General features: G+C 42.8%; 3 protein-coding genes across 3 annotated transcripts; all 3 read right to left on the bottom strand.

Annotated features, from left to right (window-relative positions):
• Window positions 1–2,540: 2,540 nt before the first annotated feature.
• Window positions 2,541–3,722, bottom strand: LOC102402789 (interferon alpha-H-like). The gene has a single exon (XM_025281446.3). The coding sequence runs from the start codon at window positions 3,390–3,392 to the stop codon at window positions 2,823–2,825; it is 570 nt and encodes a 189-aa protein (XP_025137231.3). The 5' UTR covers window positions 3,393–3,722; the 3' UTR covers window positions 2,541–2,822.
• Window positions 3,723–17,111: 13,389 nt separating this feature from the next.
• Window positions 17,112–17,945, bottom strand: LOC112583872 (interferon omega-1-like). The gene has a single exon (XM_025281443.3). It carries the CDS (start codon window positions 17,889–17,891, stop codon window positions 17,304–17,306), a length of 588 nt encoding a protein of 195 aa, XP_025137228.3. The 5' UTR covers window positions 17,892–17,945; the 3' UTR covers window positions 17,112–17,303.
• An 8,880-nt stretch (window positions 17,946–26,825) lies between these two features.
• LOC112583871 (interferon omega-1-like) lies at window positions 26,826–27,565 on the bottom strand. The gene has a single exon (XM_044939783.2). It carries the CDS (start codon window positions 27,509–27,511, stop codon window positions 26,951–26,953), a length of 561 nt encoding a protein of 186 aa, XP_044795718.1. The 5' UTR covers window positions 27,512–27,565; the 3' UTR covers window positions 26,826–26,950.
• Window positions 27,566–27,702: the final 137 nt, after the last annotated feature.

Here is a 27,702-nt window from a genome sequence, read left to right as displayed (position 1 = left end):
AGCTTTTAGTACCGTAAATGCCTGTTAAAAGTTGATGATGATGGACTGGACAAAAGGAACCGAGGTAAATTGGCCTTGACAGTGATCATTAGCATTCATTTTGGGAGGAGTTGGGCTGTGTCTACTTCTAGTTCTGCCTTTGTTTTTGCCCTCTTGATTTTGTATATCAACTACACTGGCTTATGGTACTGGATTGGTCTTCTTGAAAACAGATTTATTAGACGTGTTTGACAAGTAACCACCACAGGAGAAAGGCGTATGTCTTGTTCACCATTCTGTCATGAGCACAGAGTTCATAATAATTACACCAAATTCACAAAGAGTATTCTTAGAGTTTCCATCAGACCTCCCATCAGAATCTTCTGTTGACTTCACTTATTGGCCTTCTTAAGAGAAGTAGTTAATAGGCATCATCAGCTGACTGAGTACATTTCTACTGAGCCTCTTGGATCATCATTTTCATCTCACAGTGGAGCTGTAGGGTCTGTGATGCTAGGTAATCAGCCCTCATGCTTTCCTGATTTCAGAGTCTTACATTTTATATGTTCTATTTCATTTAGTATTTTTTTGGGCAGGGGTTGTCTTGCTACTTCTGAATTACTTTCTGTATCATTTTGAGGTTGTAGCTTAAAAAGAAAGTAAAAATGGAAACATAAAAGGGCCTGTACCATGATTTTCCATAATGTTCAATTCATCATTGATTTTCTTCTCCATTCAGCTTTCTTGGAAAGCTGTCACTGTGTTGGAAGCATTGAGGTAAAAGGAAAACAAATGCTATTCTAATTATGGTGAGAGTGAAAGAACTAAAGAGAATCCCCGGAGGAAACAGTGACATTGGGGACTTTGTTTCTTATTAAATGCCACGTAACCCAGTACAGTTCCTGGTGGTTAATTCCACCCCATCAGCTCTTACTAAGGTCAGTTCCATCTGTTTCCCGTGCAGTGAATGCTTTCAACCACAGAGCAGCTTCCTGACATTCAACACTCTATAACGCAATCAATGATACTTTATCACTGTGTCACTAAATCTCATGGTTTAAAGTAAATCAGATCTTAAACAGTGATATGTGTTTTTAATGCATCAAATGCGTGAAATCTCTTCATAAGCAAAATATTCCAAAAAGGGAAAACACTGCAGAGCAGGAAAAAAACAAAAAAAAACCCACCTTCGACTCTAAGTCCCACCCTATTCTCTCCTCAAATGAGACAGCAAATATCTCAAAACCATTTTCTATACATATTACTATTACCTTCTCTTCTCCATCCTTCCACTTTGTCCACTATGGTGTCTGTTGATTAATTCTACCAAGCAAGCTCTCATTAAGGTGGCCCATGCCATCTCTTTTCCAAGTAGGAAGCACTTTCCATCTACATGTTCAGGAATGCATTGAGTCCTAAGTGGTTGCCGCCTTTGCATCTCTGTCTTCTCACCATTCTCTCTTGTGCAGTTAACACATGGCCATTCCATCTCTGCTTCCTTTGTGGCATTCCCTCCCTTTTAAGACTGAGGTCATGGGACTCAGTTTTAACTCCTTTTCTCATTCTACACTCTCCTCCTATTTGATCAATACTTCTGTTACACCTTATACTTTATGAAATTGCTTGTAAATTGCCATCTCCAATATCCACTGAACATTTGCACTGAAACAAAATTTGCACTGAAATGAAAAGTAGTTAACTTTTATTTTCACATCCTCTCACAGCTTGATCCACCTTCTACTGGGGGAATCCCACTTTTCTCCCTCTCACTGTAGCATTCAAGCTAATTGATAGTCATTTCTACTACTAATTATACTATTTTAAAAATAGTTAAAATTTTATTATAAATTAACTCATTATTGTTTTTAGGTTACTTTCCATTTAAAAAATCAAAGTTACAAAAATGATTGGATTAATGATGTTCATGTCTAGGTCCTGAGAGCAACACATCACCTGGCTAGAGAAAGTATATTTTTACTTGTTGTTGGGAAGCCCAGGACAAAATAGCCAGTTGGAGGAAGTCCTTGGGAAAATGGCAAAGGGCCAGAAATACCCCGGCTTGATGTGCCCGGGCAGAAAAACATCTCCTGCCTTTGGTTATGCCTGGTGCCAAGATTTAATAATAAATATTAAGGATGTTGCTTGAGAAAACGGGTTATGGGATAAGCTCATGGGTCACTTAGAGCGCGCTGTCCTTGAAATATTTTTACTGATTAGGTGTTAACCCTGTACGCACTCTGCTGGCTGTATACTCTATGCTCTTTGTTCCTACTTCTATAAAAAGGCTTGACTGCAGAAATAAACTTGTCAGTCCTTGCAAGAGACTGTCCTTCTTTCTTTCAGGTTTATCGCTTCCAAGACCCGGGGAGAAAATCCCCAACACTTGTAATGTGCAAATCACAAAAATGGGTGAAGGAATTGTAAAATGCTTTCTTTAATCAAGTTGCGTATTCAGTCTTCATGTTTCTTTTTTAAAGAAAAACAAAGGAAGATTTTTATAGTAAGGTTTAATGAATGAAGAAAACTCATAAATTGACTAAATACAAAATATATTTTTCCCTTAAGTATACATACATAATTATATGAACAAAATAATTTAATTCTTTATATATAGATAAATAAATATCCAAATAGATAAATAAGTAGATGGATTAGCTTGAGTATCTGCGACAGAGTAGTGCCTGTAGAGTAGATCATGATGTCACTTAATATACCTGAAATCATTTAACAAATTGATTCAGTTCAGTGCCTGATGACAGCAGAAATGAGAGTCCTTGGCAGCACAGGAGGAAGTGTGGTCTGTTGGTCCAAGACAATCATTTCCGTGTTGACCCAGGTGTGTGTCAGTCCTTTCTCCTGAAACTCTCCTGCAAGTTTGTTGAGGAAGAGAAGGCTCTCATGACTTCTGCTCTGACAACCTCCCAGGCACAAGGGCTGTGTCTCTTCTCTCGCAGATAGAGAGTGAGTCTGTGGAAATATTTCCTCACAGCCAGGCTGGAGTCCTCCTTGAGCAGGCGAGCCCCTCGCAGCCCCTCCTCCTGCCTCAGACAGGCTTGCAGGTCAGTGAGCTGCTGATGCAGTGCAGCGCGGAGCTTGTCCAGGAGGCTCTGGTCCCACGTGGCAGCCGAGCCCTCTGTGCTGAAGATCTGGAAGGTGTGCTGGGTCACCTCGTGGAGCACAGAGATGGCCTGAGCCTTCTGCAACTGGCTGCCACCCAGCTCCTCCTGGGGGAATGCGAAGTCATTTCTGTCCTGCAGGCAGGAGGAAGGGGAGACCCTCCTCAGTTGTCGCAGGAGCATCAGGACCCTCCTGTTGGGCAGGCTGTGGGTGTGAGGCAGGTAGCAGCCCAGAGAGCAGATGGCGTTGCAGCTGAGCAGCAGCAGGGCCAGGAGTAAGGACCAGGCTGGGGCCATTGGGGACCTTGCAGATGCTTGTGGCCTGGTGAGGTGGGTGACTCTGTGAACCTACACTCTAGGTTCTCTGAAGACCTTCCTTCAGGCCTGTGTCTTAAGTAGGAGCCCATGGTTTCCATTTTCTGAAAGTTCCCTCTTGTTTCTACTTTTGTTTTTGTTTTTCAGTTTGCACTCTTCAAATGGGTTTAGGACAGCATTTCGCAAACGTTGTTTTTATTATTGACCCCCCTTCCCCTATTGACAGAGTCTTCTGAAAAAATTTTTTTTTACTAATTACCCCCACCATGAAATTTTAACAACACATTTATGCTGTGGCTCCATCTTTGTACTCCATGCATGTCTTTATACATAGAAAAAGAAAGTGCAAAGCTTCCTTGTTGTATTCACCCTAGGGTTAACAATGCCATAAAATGAAAGGTGTACATTAAATGTAAAAGCTGTTGAGTTTTATTTAACTTTATGAATGAGTTTGAAGAATGACTTTTGATGGAGGATTATATAAATAGTAATGTACCAAATTGAATATTCATATGAAATTCATATAAAAATATATAATAATACCACAATATAGGTAGACTTAAAAATCTTTCAAAACTAAAAATCATTGAAAATCTTACATTATTTTCCTCATATTTATTTTGAGGCACTTTTAACTTTGTCTCATATCAGAAACCAATTTTTAATTCTCTGTCTGCTGAATATTCATCTCAATTTTATCAACATTTCTGTTTAGCTCTTCACATACTTTTGGATGTTCTTAACAACTTTGATAGGAATAAATAATAAAATACCATGATACCAATCCAATGGAGGAAAGCAAAGAGGAACTAAAGAGTCTCTTGATGAGGGTGAAAGAGAAGACTGAAAAAGCTGGCATAACACCCACCATTTAAAAACCTAAGCTTCTGACATCTATGGCAAATAGATGGGGAAAGAGTGGAAACAGTGACAGATTTTCTTTTCTTGGTCTCCAAAATCACTGTGGACATTGACTGCAGCTACAAAATGAAAACACACTTACTCCTTGGAAGAAAAGCTATGACAGAACTAGACAGCATGTTAAAAAGAGTAACCATCACTTTGACAACAAACATCTGTATAGTCAAAGCTATGGTGTTTCCTTGGAAATGAACAGAGATCATTCTGTCATTTTTGAGAATGCATCCAAGTACTGCATTTCGGACTCTTTTGTTGATCATGATGGCCACTCCATTTCTTCTGAGGGATTCCTGCCCACAGTAGTAGATATAATGGTCATCTGAGTTAAATTTACCCATTCCAGTCCATTTGAGTTCACTGATATCTAGAATGTCGACATTCACTCTTGCCATCTCTTGTTTGACCACTTCCAATTTGCCTTGATTCATGGACCTGACATTCCAGGTTCCTATGCAGTATTGCTCTTTACAGCATCAGACCTTGCTTCCATCACCAGTCACATCCACAGCTGGGTATTGTTTTTGCTTTGGCTCCATCCCTTCATTCTTTCTGGAGTTATTTCTCCACTGATCTCCAGTAGCATATTGGGCACCTACTGACCTGAGGAGTTTCTCTTTCAGTATCCTATCATTTTGCCTTTTCATACTGTTTATGGGGTTCTCAAGGCAAGAATACTGAAGTGGTTTGCCATTCCCTTCTCCAAGGACCACATTCTGTTCATTTCCAAGGCAAACCATTCAATATCACAGTAATCCAAGTCTATGCCCCAACCAGTAACGCTGAAGAAGCTGAAGTTGAATGGTTCTATGAAACCTACAAGACCTTTTAGAACTAACACCCCCAAAAGATGTCCTTTTCATTATAGGGGACTGGAATGCAAAAGTAAGAAGTCAAGAAACACCTGGAGTAACAGGCAAATTTGGCCTTGGAATACGGAATGAAGCAGGGCAAAGACTAATAGAGTTTTGCCAAGAAAATGCACTGGTCATAACAAACACCCTCTTCCAACAACACAAGAGAAGACTCTATACATGGACATCACCAGATGGTCAACACCAAAATCAGATTGATTATATTCTTTGCAGCCAAGATGGAGAAGCTCTAAACAGTCAGCAAAAACAAGACCAGGAGCTGACTGTGCCTCAGACCATGAACTCCTTATTGCCAAATTCAGACTTAAATCGAAGAAAGTAGGCAAAACCACTAGACCACTCAGGTATGACCTAAATCAAATCCCTTATGATTATACAGTGGAAGTGAGAAATAGATTTAAGGGCCTAGATCTGATAGATAGAGTGCCTGATGAACTATGGAATGAGGTTCGTGACACTGTACAGGAGACAGGGATCAAGACCATCCCCATGGAAAAGAAATGCAAAAAAGCAAAATGTCTGTCTGGGGAGGCCTTACAAATAGCTGTGAAAAGAAGAGAAGTGAAGAGCAAAGGAGAAAAGGAAAGATACAAGCATCTGAATGCAGAGTTCCAAAGAATAGCAAGGAGAGATAAGAAAGCCTTCTTCAGTGATCAATGCAAAGAAATAGAGGAAAACAACAGAATGGGAAAGACTAGGGATCTCTTCAAGAAAATCAGAGATACCACAGGAATATTTCATGCAAAGATGGGCTCAATAAAGGACAGAAATGGTATGGACTTAACAGAAGCAGAAGATATTAAGAAGAGATGGCAAGAATACACAGAAGAATTGTACAAAAAAGATCTTCACGACCCAGATAATCACGATGGTGTGATCACTGACCTAGAGCCAGACATCCTGGAATGTGACGTCGAGTGGGCCTTAGAAAGCATCACTATGAACAAAGCTAGTGGAGGTGATGGAATTCCAGTTGAGCTATTCCAAATTCTGAAAGATGATGCTGTGAAAGTGCTGCACTCAATATGCCAGCAACTTTGGAAAACTCAGCAGTGGCCACAGGACTGGAAAAGGTCAGTTTTCATTCCGATCCCAAAGAAAGGCAATGCCAAAGAATGCTCAAACTACCGCACAATTGCACTCATCTCACACACTAGTAAAGTAATACTTAAAATTCTCCAAGCCAGGCTTCAGCAATATGTGAACCATGAACTTCCTGATGTTCAAGCTGGTTTTAGAAATGGCAGAGGAACCAGAGATCAAATTGTCAACATCCGCTGGATCATAGAAAAAGCAAGAGAGTTCCAGAAAAGCATCTGTTTCTGCTTTATTGACTATGCCAAAGCCTTTAACTGTGTGGATCCCAATAAACTGTGGAAAATTCTGAAAGAGATGGGAATACCAGACCACCTAATCTGCCTCTTGAGAAATTTGTATGCAGGTCAGGAAGCAACAGTTAGAACTGGATATGGAACAACAGACTGGTTCCAAATAGGAAAAGGAGTACATCAAGGCTGTATATTGTCACCCTGTTTATTTAACTTATATGCAGAGTACATCATGAGAAACGCTGGACTGGAAGAAACACAAGCTGGAATAAAGATTGCCGGGAGAAATATCAATAACCTCAGATATGCAGATGACACCACCTTTATGGCAGAAAGTGAAGAGGAACTCAAAAGCCTTTTGATGAAAGTGAAAGAGGAGAATGAAAAAGTTGGCTTAAAGCTCAACATTCAGAAAACGAAGATCATGTCATCTGGTCCCATCATTTCATGGGAAATAGATGGGGAAACATTGGAAACAGTGTCAGACTTTAGTTTTCTGGGCTCCAAAATCACTGCAGATGGTGACTGAAGTCATGAAATTAAAAGACGCTTACTCCTTGAAAGGAAAGTTATGACCAACCTAGATAGCATATTCAAAAGCAGAGACATTACTTTGCCAACAAAGGTTCGTCTAGTCAAGGCTATGGTTTTTCCAGTGGTCATGTATGGATGTGAGAGTTGGACTGTAAAGAAGGCTGAGCACCAAAGAATTGATGCTTTTGAACTGTGGTGTTGGAGAAGACTCTTGAGAGTCCCTTGGACTGCAAGGAGATCCAACCAGTCCATTCTGAAGGAGATCAGCCCTGGGATTTCTTTGGAAGGAATGATGCTAAAGCTGAGGCTCCACTACTTTGGCTACCTCATGCGAAGAGTTGACTCATTGGAAAAGACTCTGATACTGGGAGGGATTGAGGGCAAGAGGAGAAGGGGACGACAGAGGATGAGATGGCTGGATGGCATCACTGACTCGATGGACGTGAGTCTGAGTGAACTCCAGGAGTTGGTGATGACAGGGAGGCCTGATGTGCTGCGATTCATGGGGTGGCAAAGAGTTGGACACGACTGAGTGACTGATCTGATCTGATGGTGTTTCCAATAGTCTTGTATGGATGTGAGAGTTGGACCATAAGGAAGGTTGAGTGCAGTAGAATCGATCCTTTTGAATTATGGTGCTGGAGAAGACTCTTGAGAGTCCCTTGGACAGCAAGGAGATCAAACCAGTCAAGAAATCAACCCTGAACATCACTGGAAGGATTGCTAATGAAGCTGAAGCTCCAATAAGTACGTAAATGTTAGTTGCTCAGTCTTGTCTGTTCTTTGTGACCCCAGGGACTGTAGCCAGCCAGTTGCTGTTTCGTCCATGGAATTCTCTAGGCAAGAATACTGGAGTAGGTTGCCATTCCCTTCTCCAGAGATCTTCCCTACCCAGGTGTTAATCTTGGATCTCCCGCACTGCAGGTACAGTCTTTACCATCTGAGCTACCAGGGAAGCCCTGTAGTTTGGCCATCTGATGTGCAGAGCCACCTCATTCGAAAAGATCCTGATGCTGGGAAAGATTGAGGGCAAGAGGAGGAAATGGTTGGATGGCATTACCAACTCAATGGATATGAATTTGAGCAAACTCCAGGAGATAGCGAAGGACAGGGAACCCTGGTGTGCTGCAATCTAGAAGATCGCAGAGTCAGGCAGGATTGAGCACAGGATTTAGCAACGCAAAGATAGCAATAAAATATCCTTTCCTTGAGCCCTGGACAATGCGCTTCTGCAGGCAGCTGTAGGAGGGCCAAAGAGCTCTTTTTCTCGGGTTCCTTTGGGATGCCCACTTTGGAGAGTTTGCAGTTCTGGGCTTGCAGACCGTTAGGGCACAGCATCCTCAGTGAGTCTTTGATACTGATTTACTATTGGGGGGAAACACTTTTTGTTTTCACAGTGCTGAGAGCTGGAGAGGGAGACTTGTAGCCCTGCCAGCAACAGTGTTCTCTGGTTGGGAGCTTGGAACCTTGCATTTTCTGAGCCTTCCCTAGAGTTTGGTGCTTTATTTTCCAGAAAGGATTCCATTTACTGAGGGGCTTCAGGTGGGGGGGGTCAGTGAGTTGGGGTCGATTTTACAGATTTGGGTCCCTTCTGGCACCATCCAGCAACAGTTCAGAGACAGGGGGAGTTGGTGGTGGTGATGGGACCTCTGGAAGGTATCCAAGATGTCCTGGGAGTGAGTCAGAGCATGGCCACCACCAGGGCCAAGGACTGGGGAGCTGTTATTTCCTGCCTTGCTTCTGCTGCTGCTAAGTTGCTTCAGTCGTGTCCGACTCTGTGCGACCCCATAGACGGCAGGCCACCAGGCTCCACCGTCCCTGGGATTCTCCAGGCAAGAACACTGGAGTGGGTTGCCATTTCCTTCTCCAATGCATGAAAGTGAAAAGTGAAAGTGAAGTCGCTCAGTTGTATCCAACTCTTAGCGACCCCATGGACTGCAGCCTACCAGGCTCCTCCGTCCATGGAAGTTTCCAGGCAAGAGTACTGGAGTGGGGTGCCAGGGCCTTCTCCTATTTCCTGCCTTAAGAGGAACTAAAAAGCCTCTTGATGAAAGTGAAAGAGGAGAGTGAAATGGTTGGCTTAAAGCTCAAAATTCAGAAAACGAAGATCATGGCATCTGGTCCCATCACTTCATGGGAAATAGATGGGGAAACAGTGGAAACAGTGTCAGACTTTATTTTTGGGGCCTCGAAAATCACTGCAGATGGTGATTACAGCCATGAAATTAAAAGATGCTTACTCCTTGGAAGGAAAGTTATGACCAATCTAGATAGCATATAAAAGCAGAGACATTACTTTGCCAACAAAGGTCTGTCCAGTCAAGGCTATTGTTTTTCCAGTGGTCATGTATGGATGTGAGAGTTGGACTGTGAAGAAAGTTGAGCATCGAAGAATTGATGCTTTTGAACTGTGTTGTTGGAGAAGACTCTTGAGAGTCCCTTGGACTGCAAGGAGATCCACCCAGTCCATTCTGAAGGAGATCAGTCCTGGGTGTTCATTGGAAGGACTGATGCTAAAGCTGAAACTCCAATACTTTGGCCACTTCATGTGAAGAGTTGACTCATTGGAAAAGATTCTGATGCTGGGAGGGATTGGGGGCAGGAGGAGAAGGGGACGACAGAGGATGAGATGGCTGGATGGCATCATTGACTCAATGGACATGAGTTTGAGTGAACTCCGGGAGTTGGTGATGGACAGGGAGGCCTGGTGTGCTGCAATTCATGGGGTCTCAAAGAGTTGGACACAACTGAGTGACTGAACTGAACTGAAGAATATTTGTCCCTGTACAGATTAAATTAAAAACAATATTTCCTGGCCTATATTCATGGCTAATAAGGAAATAAAAATAATTTAGAACATGGAACCAACAGATTTCTTTTTGAACAAGTTGGCAGGAAAACTCAGGAATTAAGGGGAAATATTTTAATTCTCAAGATACTGAAATTTATTGACTTTCACCAAAACATGAAGTTAAGCAAATTGGTTAATTTCACTGCCCCCTCTCTGACTGGTTACTGATTAAAGAAATGGTTGATGCAAATGTTTGGGTCAAGTGATGGATGGGGAACAGTATTGGCTAAATGGTTAAATGATTTTTTAAAATATCCAAGTGTTTTTCAAAATATATTAAAATAAAAATTATTTTAGGTATATTTTTCCCATTATCCCTCTGCAAGAACCAGAAGGCAGAGCATTCTTCCCTGTTGCCTTATTTTTCTTGCTGTCCTTTCTTTAATCAGTACTCTTAATGTCCTTTAGATAGGTCATCATTCCTCTCTCTGATTCAGACTCTATGGTTTTTACTTGTGAGTGCGGATTATCAGTTTTCTTTCTGAAGAAGGGGACTGAGAACAATTACACATGACAATGTCTTGAACATGAATATTTACATACAACCTCAACTAGTGGACTGCAGGCGCTAAGTGTGCCATGCCCTGGGTCTTGGTTCAGGCTGCTCTAACAAGGTCCCAGAGTCTGGTGGCTCATCAGTGACAGAAGTTTATTTGTCACAGCCCTGGGGGCTGCAAGTGTGAGATCAGGGTGCCAGCAGGGTGGAGTTCTGGTGAGAACCCTCTTCGGGGTTGCAGACCGCCAGCGTCTCTCTATGTCCTCACATGGTGGAGAGCACAGATGATGCAAAGTGTCTTGTGAGCCTCATGAAGACAGTAATGCTGTGCATGAGGAATCCCCTCCTAACCTCCTCTAACCCTAATGATTTCTCTAATATCCCAACTCCTGATATGATCACATGGTGGGAGAACACACACACATTCAACCTGTAACATGGTAACAAGAAGACACTGAGGCATTGTGTTTATTGCAGATTCATTAGAATATATTTCATTCTTGATATTTATTTGAGGAAGCAAAGTTATGACCGATAGATAGAATATTTAAAAGCAGAGACATTACTTTGCTAACAAAGGTCTGTCTAGTCAAGGCTATGGTTTTTCCAGTGGTCATGTATGGATGTGAGAGTTGGACTGTGAAGAAAGCTAAGCGCGGAAGAATTGATGCTTTTGAACTGTGCTGCTGGAGAATACTCTTGGGAGTCCCTTGGACTGCAAGGAGATCCAACCAGTCCATCCTAAAGGAGACCAGTCCTGGGTGTTCATTGAAAGGACTGATGCTGAGGCTGAAACTCCAATACTTTGGCCACCTCATGCGAAGAGTTGACTCTTTGGAAAAGACCCTGATGCTGGGAGGGATTAGGGGCAGGAGGAGAAGGGGATGACAGAGGATGAGATGGCTGAATGGCATCACTGACTCGATGCACATGAGTTTGGGTGAACTCTGGGAGTTGGTGATGGATAGGGAGGCCTGGCGTGCTGCGATACATGGGGTCAAAAAAAGTCGGACACGACTGAGTGACTGAACTGAAATGAAAACATTCCTTGATCCTGTCATCCTTTATTATGGCTCATTCATCCTGAATATATTACTTATTAAATGTTACAATGCTACTGTGAACATGATTACCAAGAACTTGCCAAACAAATTCCACAGACTTTCAATCTTAAAAAATGATGTTAACAGCAACTACAAATTCCTTAACTCTTAAAACGGACACTTAATCCTTCCAATATAGTTGAACCTGAGTTGTAAATATTCTCATTTCCAGGAGCCACCTGCTAAGACTTTATTTGAATAAAACAATCTAATAAGAAAATGGCAAGTCCATGTTTCAAAACCTATTATGTCAAATTCCAAACTCCACCTCCCTAACCATACCATAAACACTGTGCAAATTGTATGTATTGAACCATCACTTATTTTCCTATTTCACTAACACATGTTGTGCCTTTGTTTTCCATTCCTTGCTGTTACACTACTCTATATTTTCATTAGTTTATCATCTACCACAAATTTCTAGATGAATTGAGCAATTGACAAAGTATTATGATTATTTTATGTAATAAGCAAAACGAAATTATGAACTGGTAATTCTTTCTGAGAGTCTTAATGTGATTGACAAAATTAATATTTCTAATAATTATAAAATAATCATATTTAACTGTTCAAGATGATTCATATAGATTGCTCAATTAACCATCACCATAAATTTGAGATGCATGATAGATAAGACCCTTGAGAATTATAGTCATTGCAAGAGATTGGATTACAAACATTTCAGTGAGTCTCTGTAGGAAACAGGCTTCTCTGGTGGGAGAGAATCTTTCAGTGGATTAAAGAATCCACGTGTCCATGCAGGAGAGGGGTGTTAGATCCTGGATTGGGAAGGTCCTCTGGAGGAGGAAATGGCAACGCACTACAGTATTGTCTGGGAAATCCCATACAGAGAACCCTGGGAGGCTACAGTTTATGGGGTCACAAAGAGTCGAATAAGACTTGGTGACTAAACAATGAGAACAACTGTAGAAAACACCAAGCTGACAGGGCTCTTGTGGATTTAGGTTAAAAATACTTAATGCTACCAAATTACATGAATATGGGAAAGGACTGGAAGAATAGAAGACGACATATGGTAACAGGTGAAACGTTAGGGATGGAGCAGAGTATCCCCGTTGCCATCAGCAGGGAGACCAGAGTTTCAGAAATTCAGCACTTCATCTGGGTCTTAGTGGAACAGCTCAGGTCCTGCACTAAGCTAAGTCCTCCAAGCTCCCTTCGCTGCGCCCCAGCGGCCGGGATGTGCACCTGAACTCTCAGTAATGGACAGGACGCGCCTCCAGGTCCAGCGCCGCGAACTCCCGCGCAGGATCCAGGGGAGAACCGAGGAGTCCCCGTGGACAAGAGCCCTGACCCGGCGAGGCGCCACCACAGCCCAGGGAGCCCGAGGGGCCGTGGGAGCAATGAGGAAGCTTCCTTTTGGTCCCACTGCCCAGGGGAGCTTTAATGCTACTTTGCTCAGATCCTTAGATTTCTGCACCTGCCCCCATGTCCTCCCTCCCCTTCCTAAGATGAGATTTCGGCCAGAGCGGTTTACACCTGGCGATTGATGGCTGGAAATCAGAGCAAGTTGTGAAGTATTTTCAAATTCAGGATTGTTTCTGGGGAGAAAGACTAATTCTTTCAGGGTTTCAGGGAAAAGGGAAAGGCACCTGAAGTCTGGACAGGTATCTACGAGATACTCGGACCCTCCAGTGGGAAGACTTGGGGACAAGACTGAGACTGAAAATTATTTCATTTAATATTAATATAAATGGTTAATTTCTCTTGCAATGTTAACTGGTTAAAAAATATTTCAAAATTGATAGTGAAATTCATTCAGTCATGTCTGACTCTTTGTCCCCCTGTGGATTATACAGTCTGTGGAATTCTCCAGGCCACAATACTAGAGTGGGTAGACATTCCCTTCTCCAGGGGAACTTCTCAACCCAGGGATTGAACCCAGGTCTCCCACATTGCAGGCAGATTCTTGACCAGATGAGCCATTAGGGAAGCCCAAGAATATTGGAGTGGGTAGCCTATTCCTTCCCCAGGGGAATCTTCCTGACCCAGTCATCGGCCCGTGGACCCCTGCATTGCAGGCGGATTCTTATAATTTATCAGATCAGATCAAATCAGTCACTCAGTCGTGTCCGACTCTTTGGGACCCCATGAATCACAGCACGCCAGGCCTCTCTGTCCATCACCAACTCCCGGAGTTCACTGAGACTCACGTCCATCGAGTCAGTGATGCCATCCAGCCATCTCATCCTCTGTTGTCCCCTTCTCCTCCTGCCCCCAATCCCTCCCAGCATCAGAGTCTTTTCCAATGAGTCAACTCCTCATGAGGTGGCCAAAGTACTGGAGTTTCAGCTTTAGCATCATTCCTTCCAAAGAAATCCTCGGGCTGATCTCCTTCAGAATGGACTGGTTGGATCTCCTTGCAGTCCAAGGGACTCTCAAGAGTCTTCTCCAACACCACAGTTCAAAAGCATCAATTCTTCAGTGCTCAGCTTTCTTCACAGTCCAATTCTCGCATCCATACATGACCACAGGAAAAACCATAGCCTTAACTAGACGAACCTTTGGAACAAAGTAATGTCTCTGCTTTTGAATATGCTATCTAGGTTGGTCATAACTTTCCTTTCAAGGAGTAAACGTCTTTTAATTTCATGGCTGCAGTCACCATCTGTAGTGATTTTGGAGCCCAGAAAAATAAAGTCTGACACTGTTTCCACTGTTTCCGCATCTATTTCCCATGAAGTGGTGGGACTGGATGCCATGATCTTCATTTTCTGAATGTTGAGCTTTTTTTTTTTTAATTTAATTTAATTTTATTTTTAAACCTGAAACACTGTATTAGTTTTGCCAAACATCAAAACGAATCCGCCACAGGTATACATGTGTTCCCCATCCTGAACCCTCCTCCCTCCTCCCTCCCCACACCATCCCTCTGGGTTGTCCCAGTGCACCAGCCCCAAGCATCCAGTATCGTGCGTTGAACCTGGACTGGCAACTCGTTTCATACATGATATTACACATGTTTCAATGCCATTCTCCCAAATCTTCCCACCCTCTCCCTCTCCAACAGAGTCCATAAGACTGTTGAATGTTGAGCTTTAAGCCAACTTTTTCACTCTCCACTTTCACTTTCATCAAGAGGCTTTTGAGTTCCTCTTCACTTTCTGCCATAAGGGTGGTGTCATCTGCATATATGAGGGCATTGATATTTCTCCTGGCAATCTTGATTCCAGTTTGTGTTTCTTCCAGTCCAGCATTTCTGCATATAAGTTAAATAAACAGGGTGACAACATACAGCCTTGATGAACTCCTTTTCCTATTTGGAACCAGTCTGTTGTTCCATGTCCAGTTCTAACTGTTGCTTCCTGACCTGCATACAAATTTCTCAAGAGGCAGATCAGGTGGTCTGGTATTCCCATCTCTTTCAGAATTTTCCATAGTTTATTGTGATCCAGTCAAAGGCTTTGGCATATATAATATATATATGCCAAATATAAATATATATATTATATATAACATATATATAATATAAATAACTTAAACCTTATTTAAGGTTTAAGTGGAATAATTCAGTGGAAATAATTCAGTGGAATATTCAGTGCAAATATAATAAATAAATATAAATATAAATATATAAATAATTCAGTGGAAATATAACAATAATATAAATAAATAAATAATATAAATATATATAATATATAATATAAATAACTTAAACCTTATAAGTCTTAATATCAAGTTAAGATATTTTCTCTAAGACCAAACAAAATTTTAAGTTCTTGGCTTCAGTGGAAACAAAATCATCAGTAATGTTTGCAAAATTGCTTCCCAGTTTATCTCACTTCATTGCATGAATGCCGCATTTGACTAACAATGCCAAAGAATGCTAAAACTACCTCACAATTGCACTCACCTCACAGGCTAGTAAAGTAATGCTCAAAATTGTCCAAAACAGGCTTTAGCAATACGTGAACTGTGAACTTCCAGATGTTCAAGCTGGTTTTAGAAAAGGCAGAGGAACCAGAGATCAAATTGCCAACATCTGCTAGATCATCGAAAAAGAAGAGAGTTCCAGAAAAACATTTGTTTCTGCTTTATTGACTATGCCAAAGCCTTTGACTGCGTGAATCACAATAAACTGTGGAAAATTCTTCAAGAGATGGGCCACCAGACCACCTACCTGCCTTTGAGAAATCTGTATGCAGGTCAGGAAGCAACAGTTAGAAGTGGACATGGAACAACAGAATGGTTCCAAAAAGGAAAAGGAGTCTGTCAAGGCTGTATATTGTCACCCTGCTTATTTAACTTATATGCAGAGTACATCATGAGAAACACTGGGCTGGAGGAAGCACAAGCTGGAATCAAGATTGTGGGGAGAAATATCAATGCCCTCAGATATGCAGATGACACCACCCTTATGGCAGAAAGTGAAGAAGAACTAAAGAGCCTCTTGATGAAAGTGAAAGAGGAGAGTGAAAAAGGTGGCTTAAAGATCAACTTTCAGAAAACTAAGACCATAGCATCTGTTCTCATCACTTCATGGCAAATAGATGGGCAAACAGTGGAAACAGTGGCAGACTTTATTTTTCTGGGCTCCAAAATCACTGCAGATGGTGATTGCAGCCATGAAATTGAAAGAAGCATACTCCTTGGAAGGAAAGTTATGATGAACCTAGACAGCATATTAAAAAGTAGAGATGTTACTTTGTCAACAGAGGTCCATCTAGACAAGACTATGGTTTTTCCAGTGGTCATGTATGAATGTGAGACTATAAAGAAAGCTGAGCACTGAAGAATTGATGCTTTTGAATTGTGGTGTTGGAGAAGACTCTTGAGAGTCCCTTGGACTACAGGGAGATCCACCCAGTCCATCCTAAAGGAGATCAGTCCTGGGTGTTCATTGAAGGGACTGATGCTAAAGCTGAAACTCCAATATTTTGGCTACCTGATGGGAAAAGCTGACTCATTTGAAAAGACCCTGATGCTGGGAAAGATTGAGGGCAGAAGGAGAAGGGGATGACAGAGGATGAGATGGCTGGATGGCATCACCAACTCAATGGACATTAGTTTGAATGGACTCTGGGAGTTGGTGATGGACAGGGAGGCCTGGCGTTCTGCAGTTCGTGGGGTCGCAAAGAGTCGGAAACGACTGAGTGACTGAACTGAACTGATGACCCAGTACCTATCGTAAATTATTAATTTCAGTTTATGAAATCTCTTTTTCTCTCATTTCTTTCAACCAAGGGTCTTCCCTTGTGGCTCAGACGGTAAAGAATCTGCCTAAAATGCAGATTTCAGATTCCATCCTTGGTTGGGAAGATCCCCTGTAAATGGCAACATACTCCACTAATCTTGCCTGGATCATCCCATGGACAGAGGAGCCTGGTGGGCTACAGTCTATAGGGTCACAAAAGAGTCGGACTTTACCTGGCAACTAAACATAAAACAGTAAAAAATTCAAGAAGTTCACCTTGATAATATTTAATAAAGAAAACAAATTACAAATATAATGAAATAAAAATGTGAATGTATTTGTTAAATTTTAATACAATGTAAACAAAAATATTTTATATGGAAAAATAAATATGAGGATATAAAAGAATAAATATAACAAATAAGCAAACAAACAATAAAATAAGGGCAGTCTTCACTTCGGGACTGATGTACCTGCAGTCAAAAAAATTTATATATATTCATTTACTACTGACAAAGTATTGGATGAAGTAATTCAATAAATTTTGTGGCTAAAGCAGAAATCAGAGTCTTCTGAAATGGCCGAAGATGAGTGTGCAAAGATAATGGGGCATCTTAGTCAGTGAGAGTCATGTCAAGGTGAGTTCAGGTCTCCATCCATCATTCTTAACCTTTCTTGCAAGCTGGTTAATGAAGACAAGGATCTCATGATTTCCACTCTGACGATTTCCCAGGCACAGTCGCTGTATTCCTTCTCTTGCAGGTAGACATGGATTCCCTGGAAATACCTCTTCATGGCCAGTGTGGGGCCCGTCCTTCCCAGGTCAGAGTCTTCCTCTCCCGTCACCTGCCCCAGGCAGGCGTCCAGGTCATCCAGCTGCTGATGGAGTCCAGTGTGGAGCTGCTCCAGGAGGGTGGTGTCCCAGGCAGCAGAGGAGTGCTCTGTGTGGAAGAGGTTGAAGGTCTGCTGGAGCATCTCATGGAGCACAGAGATGGCCCGGGCCTCCTGGAGCTGGCCACCCTCCACCATCTCCTGGGGGAAAGCGAAGTCTTTTCTGTCCTGCAGACAGAAGCGAGGGGAGAGTCTCCTCATTTGGCCCAGGAGCCTGAGGTTCTCCCTGCCAACCAGCACGTGGTTCTGAGACAGGTCACAGCCCAGGGATCCTCCCAGGCCATAGTTGACCAGCACCAGGGCCATCAGTAGAGAGAGCATGAAGGCCATGGGGAAGATGAGGCTGCTGCTGGGCTGGCTGAGGTGGCGTCTGGTGGAACCTTGAGGTAGGTTCTCTGATGCCATGCTTTCTAAGCAAGGGCATTAAATAGGGAACACGGTAATTTTCATTTTCTAGTCATTTCTCTACACTTTTACTTCCTTTTTTGATTTTCATTTATGTATTCTGAATATGGTCAAAGAAATTGTCATCAGTCTAAACTGTTAATTTCTCCTACTTCCTAATAACTTCAAATGTACCCATCCAAATGGATATTTATCAATCAAATGAGAAAGGTCTTTGTCTTACATCAGAAATGATGTAGGTTTCTAAGTACAAACATTATCACTCTTTCTGTTTCATGTGTAAATGTGGCTCTTCTCTGTTCCATGAACACAGTTTTGGCCCTGATCCTAGGCTCAATTTCTGTTTCTTACTTTACTTTGGAAGGCAGGCTCTGTATTTATCAGGGATTTACCAGGTCACTCTAGCAAAGAAACTGTTTGAAACAAAGGATGGGTTTTCTTTAGTGTTTGATTTAGAGAAGAGGCTGATTATTATGAGTCCATGAGCTCCTCCCATGTTTCTCTTCCTTCTAGAACACGTTCCTGCAGGTCCATGTGGTTGTGCTTCAGGGAACCACGAAGTCAGGACTATTACAGACATCACGCTTGCTTTCCACCATTTTCATACTGGAGACCTATTGTCCTTTGCTGGCCGGGCCATTACCCCCACCAAGAATTCTGATTCTTCTCAGATGATGTGGGTGGGAAGACTCTAATTCCAGGATAATTGTATTTCCCCAGCAGCACCTCACTCACAAAGGAGAGATCACATGGAGCCACCCCCTGTCCTCTGGAGTGACAGAGTCCCCTTGCTCACCTGCTGGGCTCCCTCCCTTAGGGCAGGCTCACCACATCGTGAGGACTCAAGGCTCATTTACTTGTGAAAATAAATCATCTTCCTGAACCATCAACTCTCACCTGCAGTGTTTGTGTGAAGGACCCTAGTTCTCAGTGGTGACCTCCTCCTCATCTGACCTGTTTCCCAGGTGTCCAAAGTGTCAGCAAAGCTCAGTCCTTGAGAGTAAAAGTGCATTTGTGCAAGTTGGTAGAGGAATTTCCAACTGCAATTATTTTGCTTTTAGTAGATAAATAATATCTACCCTGCTAAGTATAGTTTTTATTATTCAACTCTTTTACTTAAACTGTTTGACACTTGTTCTGCTCAAACTTTCTGAGCTGGAGGATGGAGATTCAATATTGGTGTTGTCTCTTACTGGAAGCTTATGTCACAGAATCTAGTGAGTTACAGTTGTTCATTCAGGCAGTTGATTCCAGCAGGCAGCTCTGTTCCTCTGAGAATGCAGGGCAATGAGACCCAGCCTACTAGATCAGGAGAAATAGTCTTCTTTCCTTGAGTGTAATCTTTCATTTAAACTTTTTATATTCACTTAGTGACTTCTTTTGGGTAGGCTCTGGGAGTTGGCAGAAGAAGGCAATGGCGCCCCACTCCAGTACTCTTGTCTGGAAAATCCCATGGACGGCGGAGCCTGGAAGGCTGCAGGCCATGGGGTCGCTGAGGGTCAGACACGACTGAGTGACTTCACTTTCACATTTCACTTTCATGCATTGGAGAAGGCAATGGCACCCCACTCCAGTATTCTTGCCTGGAGAATCCCAGGGACAGGGGAGCCTGGTGGGCTGGCTGCTGTCTATGGGGTCGCACAGAGTTGGACACGACTGAAGTGACTTAGCAGCAGCTGGGAGTTGGCGATGGACAGGGAGGCCTGGTGTGCTGCAGTTCATGGGGCTGCAAAGAGTTGGACACGACTAAGCGACTGAACTGAACTGAAGTGACTGACTTATTGGACAAGATTTGTCTCATTGCTCCTGTTGTGGCTACAATTCATGATGACGTGAGAACAACAAAGGGAAGTAAAGAAAGCCAGAGGGGCTGCATCTCTATCACTTTCAAGACATTATATTTTTTTTGTTTCTCTTTGCAACTTTTCTAGAAAGTAAAATTGCCCAGTTTTTTTGTGGGCAACAAGAAAACAAGAGTAAGTCTCAATGTCATGAATATGAAAGAAGGGAAGTGGTTTTCCCCTGACCCAGTGACGTACTCTGAGTTAGCAAACTGCAGTACAGCACAGCCTGGGGACAAGTCTGAGGCAGAGGGACACGATGAGGCCAATATGAACAACACAAAGGCTAGGACAGGGCTGCTTCTTACAGAAGCTCAAAGAAGGACAAGTCCTTGATCTGATGATTGCCGTCAGCTTTGTAAGACCAGCCTGCTAATTTTTCTTTTCTTTAATTAGCATGTGGTCAGTATAAGCGGAGAAGGAAGAAGTCACACTCACCAGGTCACAAGAGACAGGCAGTCAGAGCCCCAGTTGCTCGAACACTAATCCTCTCTGGCAGGGTTATGAGACCAGCCTTGCTGAGCATCTGCGTAGGTGATAAATCCACTTGGGCAAAGAGAATATGCTTTGAAACAACTAGAATGAAAGGGAAGTAAATGATTCCAAAAGATCCTGATCTTAGTCTAGCTAATAGTAGTTATGACATTAAAAATAATAACTGAATTTTATTGATTACTAACCCTAATGATCTCCCTAATATTCCATCTCTTAATACTATCACATTGATGGGTTGGGTTTCTGCGGGTTTTTAAAGAATTTTTAAAATATTTATGTGTTTATTTGGCTGCGGCATGTCTTAGTCGATGTATGCTGGTTCTTGGATCTTGGTTGCTTCGTGCAGGATCTTTACTTAAGCCATGGGAAGTCTTGCTTGCCGTGCAGAATCTAGTTTCCTGACCAGAGATTCAGCTCAGGCTCCCTGCTTTGGGAGCATGGAGTCCTGGCCACTGGACTGTCAGGGAAGTCAAGGGGTAGGGTTTCAATATATGAATTTGGGGAACACACACACATTCAGTCCGTAACATGGTAGTAAGGAGATACCAAGGTATTGTGTTTATGGCAAGGGTTCATTAGGATCTATTTCATTCTTGATATTATTGAGGAGTAAGAACACATTCCGTGATGCTGCCCTCACTTTTTATGGCACATCCATCCTGAATTGATTACTAATTAAATGTTACAAGACTACTGTGGACATGATTACCAAGGACCTGCCAGACAAATTCCACAGACTCTCAGTGCTTATCAAAAATGACAGTGACAACAACTACAAACTCCTTAGCCTTTGTGAGGGGCTCACGCACTCCTTCCAACAGAGTTGAAACCGAGGTAATATCTTTGTTTCGAAGAGCCTCCTGGTAAGAGTTCATTTGAATAAAAGAATCTAATAATGAAATGGCAAGTTTTCAAAACCTAGTATGTCAGATTCCAAACTGCTTATCTAGACCGTAACACCTGCCCACACTGCATGTACTGAGCCCTCACTTAATTTCCTATTTTATTTCTAACACAAGATGCACCCTTGTTGTTTCATACCTCGATGGTACAAACCTCTTGTTTCCATTAGTTCACATCTACCTCCAATTCTAGATAAGCTAAGCGATTTACAATGCATCTGATTATTTTGTATAATAAGCAATATAAAATTATCAACTGGTAGTTATTACTGAAAGTCTAAATGTGATTGACAAAATTAATAATTCTAATAATTATAAAATAATATTTAACTGTCCAAGATGATTCATATAGATTGTTCAATGAATTCTCAGCATAAATTGGGGCTACATGATGGACAAGATCCTTATGAGTTGTGACCCCAGCAAGAGATTGGATTACAAACATTTCAGTGAATCCTCTATAGAAAACACCAAGCTGATGGCTTTGTGAATGTAAGTAAAAAAACTACTTAATGCTTTTGAGAGGGTAACAGACAGGAAGGCCAGGGGTTTCCAAACAGAGGAAACAGGCTGCAAGTGTCAGACTCTTTCTTTCTCTCTCTTCAGCGGCAGGAGGAAACAAACTAGTGTTAGATTTGTTCCCCTTCTCCATACACATTTAAAAAGAGGTTTCTCTTAAACTTCTGTGTTTCCATAATGACACCTGGTTCCACCTGAACTGAACTTTTCCCAAACCTTGAGCTAACCAATGCATTTTTCTAATGGAAATATTTGTCTTAAGCTGTTAATGTACTGTGTATTTACTCTAGACTCTGTGTTCAAGTCAGTTCCACCTAAAGGCTCAGAACCGACTTGACAAACCAGTATGTTATACTCATACAGTGTTCTCCTAATCTGTGTTAATGAAACTGTATATTTGTTTGGAAATCTGCCTTTCTTCAAGATTCATATCAATCATTTTATGGCCAGGGACGACTTACCTGGTGCCAATGTTATCTCATGCATGTTGTGGGTGAGGGGCCTGGTGCCATTCTCTGAGTTTTGAGACATTTCCTTTGTCTAATTAGCAGACTGCGATGGCACTCCACTCCAGTGTTCTTGCCTGGAGAATCCCAGGGACGGGGAGCCAGGTGGGCTGCCGTCATTGGGGTTGCACAGAGTCGGACACGACTGAAGCGACTTAGCAGCAGCAGCAGCAGCAGCAGCAGCAGTAGCTATATAACATCTGGCTGAAGACTAGCACGGGGCACTCTTTCTGCCCCCTTCTGATGTCTATGTCAGAAGCTTTCTCTATCTCTTTTATACTTTAATAAAACTTTATTACACAAAAGTTCTGAGCGATCAAGCCTCGTCACTGGCCCTGGATTGAATTCTTCTCTGGAGACCAAGAATCCTGGTGTCTTTCGTGGTTCAGCAACAAACTTTTGCTTCCAAATTATATGAATTTGGGAAATGATAAAAAGAATAGAAGACGACCTAAACTAACTGGTGAAATGTGAGGGATGGAGCAGAGCCTCCCTATTACCATCAGCAGGGAGGCCAGGAGTCCAGAAATTCAGCCCTTCACCTGGGCCTCCGTGAAACAGTTCAGGTCCTGCACTATTAATCTTCAGAGCCCTCCAAACTCCTTTTTCTGCGCCCCAGTGGCCGGGAGGGGGCGCCCGATCTCTCAGTAACTGACAGACCGGCACCGCCCACCCAGCGGGACCCGCCTCCAGGTACAGCGCTGCCACCTGGGGCTTCAGATCCACGGGGAGAACTCGCGGGTCGCGGTGGGCAGGAGCCGCGACCGGAGCGAGGCGCCGCCTGGGCCCAGGGAGAGCTTGGGGCCGCGGGAACAGAAAGGAAACTTCCTTTTCGGGCCCAACTGCCCAGGCGATCTTTGGCCGCGTCGCTCAGAGCCTTTGATTTCTGCACCTCCAAATTCTAGATAAGCTACCATTGCGTCCATCCTCCCCTTCCTGGGAGAAGATTTTAGCCAGAGCGGTTCACACCGGTGCCCTTTTATGCCGTGATTGACGGCTGGAAATCACAGCATGTTGTGGTATGTTTTCAGATTCAGGATTGTTGTGGAGTGAGTGAAAGTCGTTCAGTCGTGTCTGACACTTTGCGACCCCATGGACTGTATAGTCCATGGAATTCTCCAGGCCAGAATACTGAAGTGGGTAGCCTTTCTCTTCTCCAGGAGACCTTCCCAAATCAGGGATTGAACTCAGGTCTCCCTCATTGCGGGCAGATCTTTACCAGCTGAGCCACAAGGGAAGCCCTTGTTTATGGGGCAAAGGAGTAATTCAGGGAAAGGGGAAAGGTATCTACAATCTGGACGGGAATCTACTAGATATTGGGACCCTCCAGTGGGAAGACTTGGGGACAAAACTGAGACTTAAAATGAAGCTCCTAGGTAAAGGGAAAATTATTTCATTTAATATTAATATAAATGGTTAATTTCTCCTGTAATATTAATTGGTTGGAAAATGTTTTAAAATGTATAAGTCTTCAACTCACATCAAATTCAAATATTTTCCTTATGCCACAACAGTACTTTAAGTTCCTGGCTTTAATGGAAGCAAAATCATCAGTAATGTTTTCAATATTACTTCTTTGTATATCTCTCTTCATCCGATCGAAAGCCATATTTGACAAACTTATGACCTAGTAACTACTTTGAATAACTCATCTCAGTTTACAAAATCCTTTTTTTGCTTTCATTTCTTTTAACCAAAGGTCATCTATTAAGCATTTTTTTTGTAGTCAGTTTTTCATTGGAGAGTTTCATTAACTTTTTCAAACTGTCTTCTCATATGAATAAGTTGTTTAAAAAATTGCAATTAAAATGCTTTTGATTTCAGCATAATGTGTGCTCAGTAGACACCAACTGTGAAATAGGCAGTTGGGTATATGATTCCAGCATGCATCTTTGGAAGACATAACCATCAAGATAGATTTTTAAAGGCCTGAAAACTAGAGCAAGTCATGACCTAGTTCATTGGTTTGAACAGAAGACAGTTCTGGGCCCTGAACACAGGAAAACCACAAACTTCTTGGTCACAAATGAAACTCAGACTGGATACCAGCCAGATGGCAGGAGTGCAGTGTGAGTGTGGAGCCTGGGATCTGGTTGAGGGCCTTGCAATCTGTGTGTCTTCTAGCTGGAGATCACGGAGTTTGAACAAAAATGAATGACGACCTTCTTTACGTGAGTAAAGTCACAGTGCAGGAGCAGTGGGTGCATCTGTGTGGATCAGAAATTCACCGGGAAGCCTGTGCTTCCAGTGGATGTGATGGGGAAAGGCTGTCCTCTATCCTAGTGCAGCGGTCTTAAAACCAACGTCTCAGCTCCACAGCTCTTCTCCTCAACTCTACTCTGTGATGCTGGGGCTCTAGTTCCTTCCAGTACATTTCTCCTTTGCCTGCGGATTGTTTTCCTTTCCCATACCAGTTCCAAGGGTGGACTAGAAGGCTGGAAGGAATTTTCTGTTTTCCTGACGAGTATGACTGATAACAACCGCCATCAATTAGGAAAAGGAAAACTAATGGTTGCTGCTAGATGCTATGTGTCACCAGTCAGACTGGCAAAAAGTAAAAAGATGATAAGATCCTGTTTTGGTTAATGTGTGAGAACATATAGAGCTTATATAGTCTTGAATGTGGATTCATGTAGCCACTGTTATCATGGACAGTTGGCAGTATGCATGCACAAGGTTTATGTATTTTGACCAATAAAATTGACTTCATGGCTCCTTGTTCAGAGAAAGACTGTCACTTGGGTATGACACCTGTGTACACTTGTAGCAGTCTCTCCTCAAAGGCACTGATTTCTGAGAAGGACCGGCTCTAGGAGGTGACACTGCTGGCACTTAGGGACTCAAGTCTCCACGGAAAACAACTGGGAGCAAACCCAGGACGGCCCAGGGCTGGAGAGCAGAGCCTCACCCTGCATGGCCCTTGCTCTTTTCTTCCTGCCTCTGCTTTGCTGCTGAAAGACTGAAACCCAACAGCGAGTTGAGAAGGTAAGTTTAGAAATGTCTTCAAGAAGTAGTACAGTTGTACTCAGACTAAAGAAGCAAGAAACATTATTAATGAGTAATGTGTGTGATTTTCTGCAGTCCTATGAGATTTCTATGATTTCCCTATTATTCACTTTTATAGTAGATGAAAGCATTTTCTACTAATCCTTCTTTCTCAAAGAATTTCTATGACCTCCTAAGAATACTTCTAGAAGTCTGAGATACCGAAATTGTTAATTGTCTTCAGCATTGAGCACAGAAGAGTTCACAAACTAATCTGTGAAACTAGCACCCAAGTTAAATATTTTTACCAAGGACCTAGCATCTTTCCAGTGTTACCTTCCAGTCACTGCCTCAGGCCAGCTGTCCCGTCTGCTTCCTGTGGGCAGCTACTCTGGGACTCACCGTCCTGATCATTATTGCCAGGCACTCTTTTATGCTTCTTGTAATATGGGCTCATTGATCCTAACAGTAATCCTGTCAAAAACTACTCTTATTTTCCCCATATTAAAGAAGAGGATCAAAACAGCATGCGTGCCTGAGTGCATGCTAAGTTGGTTCAGTCGTGTCCGACTCTTGTGACCCATGGACTGTAGCCCACCAGGCTCCTCTGTCCATGGGATTTTCAAGAAAGGATACTGGAGTGGGTTGCCATTTCCCTCTCCTTAGGGTTTGTGATATTTTGCAGGGTCACACTGATGTTAAATAGCAGGGATGCAATTCAAAGGGTTTGAAATTTCTAGAACTCTCCTTTCACTTGTGCTCTCTTCCAGTGATTTCCACTCAGAAAAACTTGGAACCAGAAACCATCACAGAACAGAGCTCCTGTGTTGGAGGCAGTGAAGATATTCTGTAAGGGAGTGGATTGCTCAGTAAAGCAGGACTGAGGGGAAGGTGGGAGGAAGAGTAACAGGTGTCGGGATCAGCCACTCAGCACCACATGCCAGCACCTTTTCTGGAGGAGACGAGTCTTCCCCCAGATACTGACTCCAACAGTTCTTTGCTGACTGGGTATAAATTAGTTTATCTGTGACTTCAGGACTAATCATTTTCCACAGTTTCAGAACTCCTTTCGACCTTTTTTTTTTTTTTGGAGGGGTGGGATGGAGGGCCGCCCTCTGTAGCCTGCAGAATTGTAGTTCCCTGAGCAGATATCCATGGCACCTGCGCTTCCTATACTGGAAGCGTGGAGTCCAAACCACTGGACTGCCAGGGAATTCCAGGAATTCCACCTTTTGACAATCAAGTCCTGAGAAGTAATAGAGCCATTCCATAGTAAACATGGACAAATGCAATTCCACAATAGGTTTATGTAGACAAAATAAAGATTTAGGTCTTCAGAATGAAGAAACAAGTTTACTTTCATAAGAATTTAATAAAAACAAATTAGAAGATTAAGAAAATGAACACGTTTTCTAAATTTTATTACAATGTAAACAAATATTTTATATGAAAATATTAATATGATGAGATAAAATAATAAATGAAAATATGTACATAAAGAAACATATAAATAACATCAGGGCAGTCATCGCTATGCACTGATTCCTGTGCAGCTGAATACTTTTTATAACTACTTTCTTATTACTACTGAGAAAGTATTTATTGATTTAATTCAATAAATATTGTGGCTAAAGCAGAATTCAAAGTCTCTTAAATGGCTGCAGGTGAGCGTACAAGGGTGATGTGGCATCTTAGTCAGTATGAGTCATGTCAAGGTGAGTTCAGGTCTCCATCCATCATCTTAACCTTTCCTGCAAGCTGGTTGATGAAGACAAGGATCTCATGATTTCCACTCTGACGATTTCCCAGGCACAGTCGCTGTATTCCTTCTCTTGCAGGTAGACATGGATTCCCTGGAAATACCTCTTCATGGCCAGTGTGGGGCCCGTCCTTCCCAGGTCAGAGTCTTCCTCTCCCATCACCTGCCCCAGGCAGGCGTCCAGGTCATCCAGCTGCTGATGGAGTCCAGTGCGGAGCTGCTCCAGGAGGGTGGTGTCCCAGGCAGCAGAGGAGCGCTCTGTGTGGAAGAGGTTGAAGGTCTGCTGGAACATCTCATGGAGCACAGAGATGGCCTGGGCCTCCTGGAGCTGGCCACCCTCCACCATCTCCTGGGGGAAAGCGAAGTCTTTTCTGTCCTGCAGACAGAAGCGAGGGGAGAGTCTCCTCATTTGGCCCAGGAGCCTGAGGTTCTGCCTGCCAACCAGCACGTGGTTCTGAGACAGGTCACAGCCCAGGGATCCTCCCGGGCCATAGCTGACCAGCACCAGGGCCATCAGTAGAGAGAGCACGAAGGCCATGGGGAAGATGAGGCTGCTGCTGGGCTGGCTGAGACAGCGTCTCGTGGAACGTTGAGGTAGGTTCTCTGATGCCATGCTTTCTAGCAAGGCCATTAAATAGGGAACATGATAGTTTTCATTTTCTAGGCATTTCTGTGCACTTTTACTTCCTTTTTTGATTTTCATTTATGCATTCACAGTAGGATCAAAGA

This window comes from Bubalus bubalis, chromosome 3, assembly GCF_019923935.1.
Source record: "Bubalus bubalis isolate 160015118507 breed Murrah chromosome 3, NDDB_SH_1, whole genome shotgun sequence".
Lineage (NCBI taxonomy): Eukaryota > Metazoa > Chordata > Mammalia > Artiodactyla > Bovidae > Bubalus > Bubalus bubalis.
Note: the sequence above shows the minus strand (reverse complement) of the source record. Positions and strands in the feature narration are given on the sequence as shown.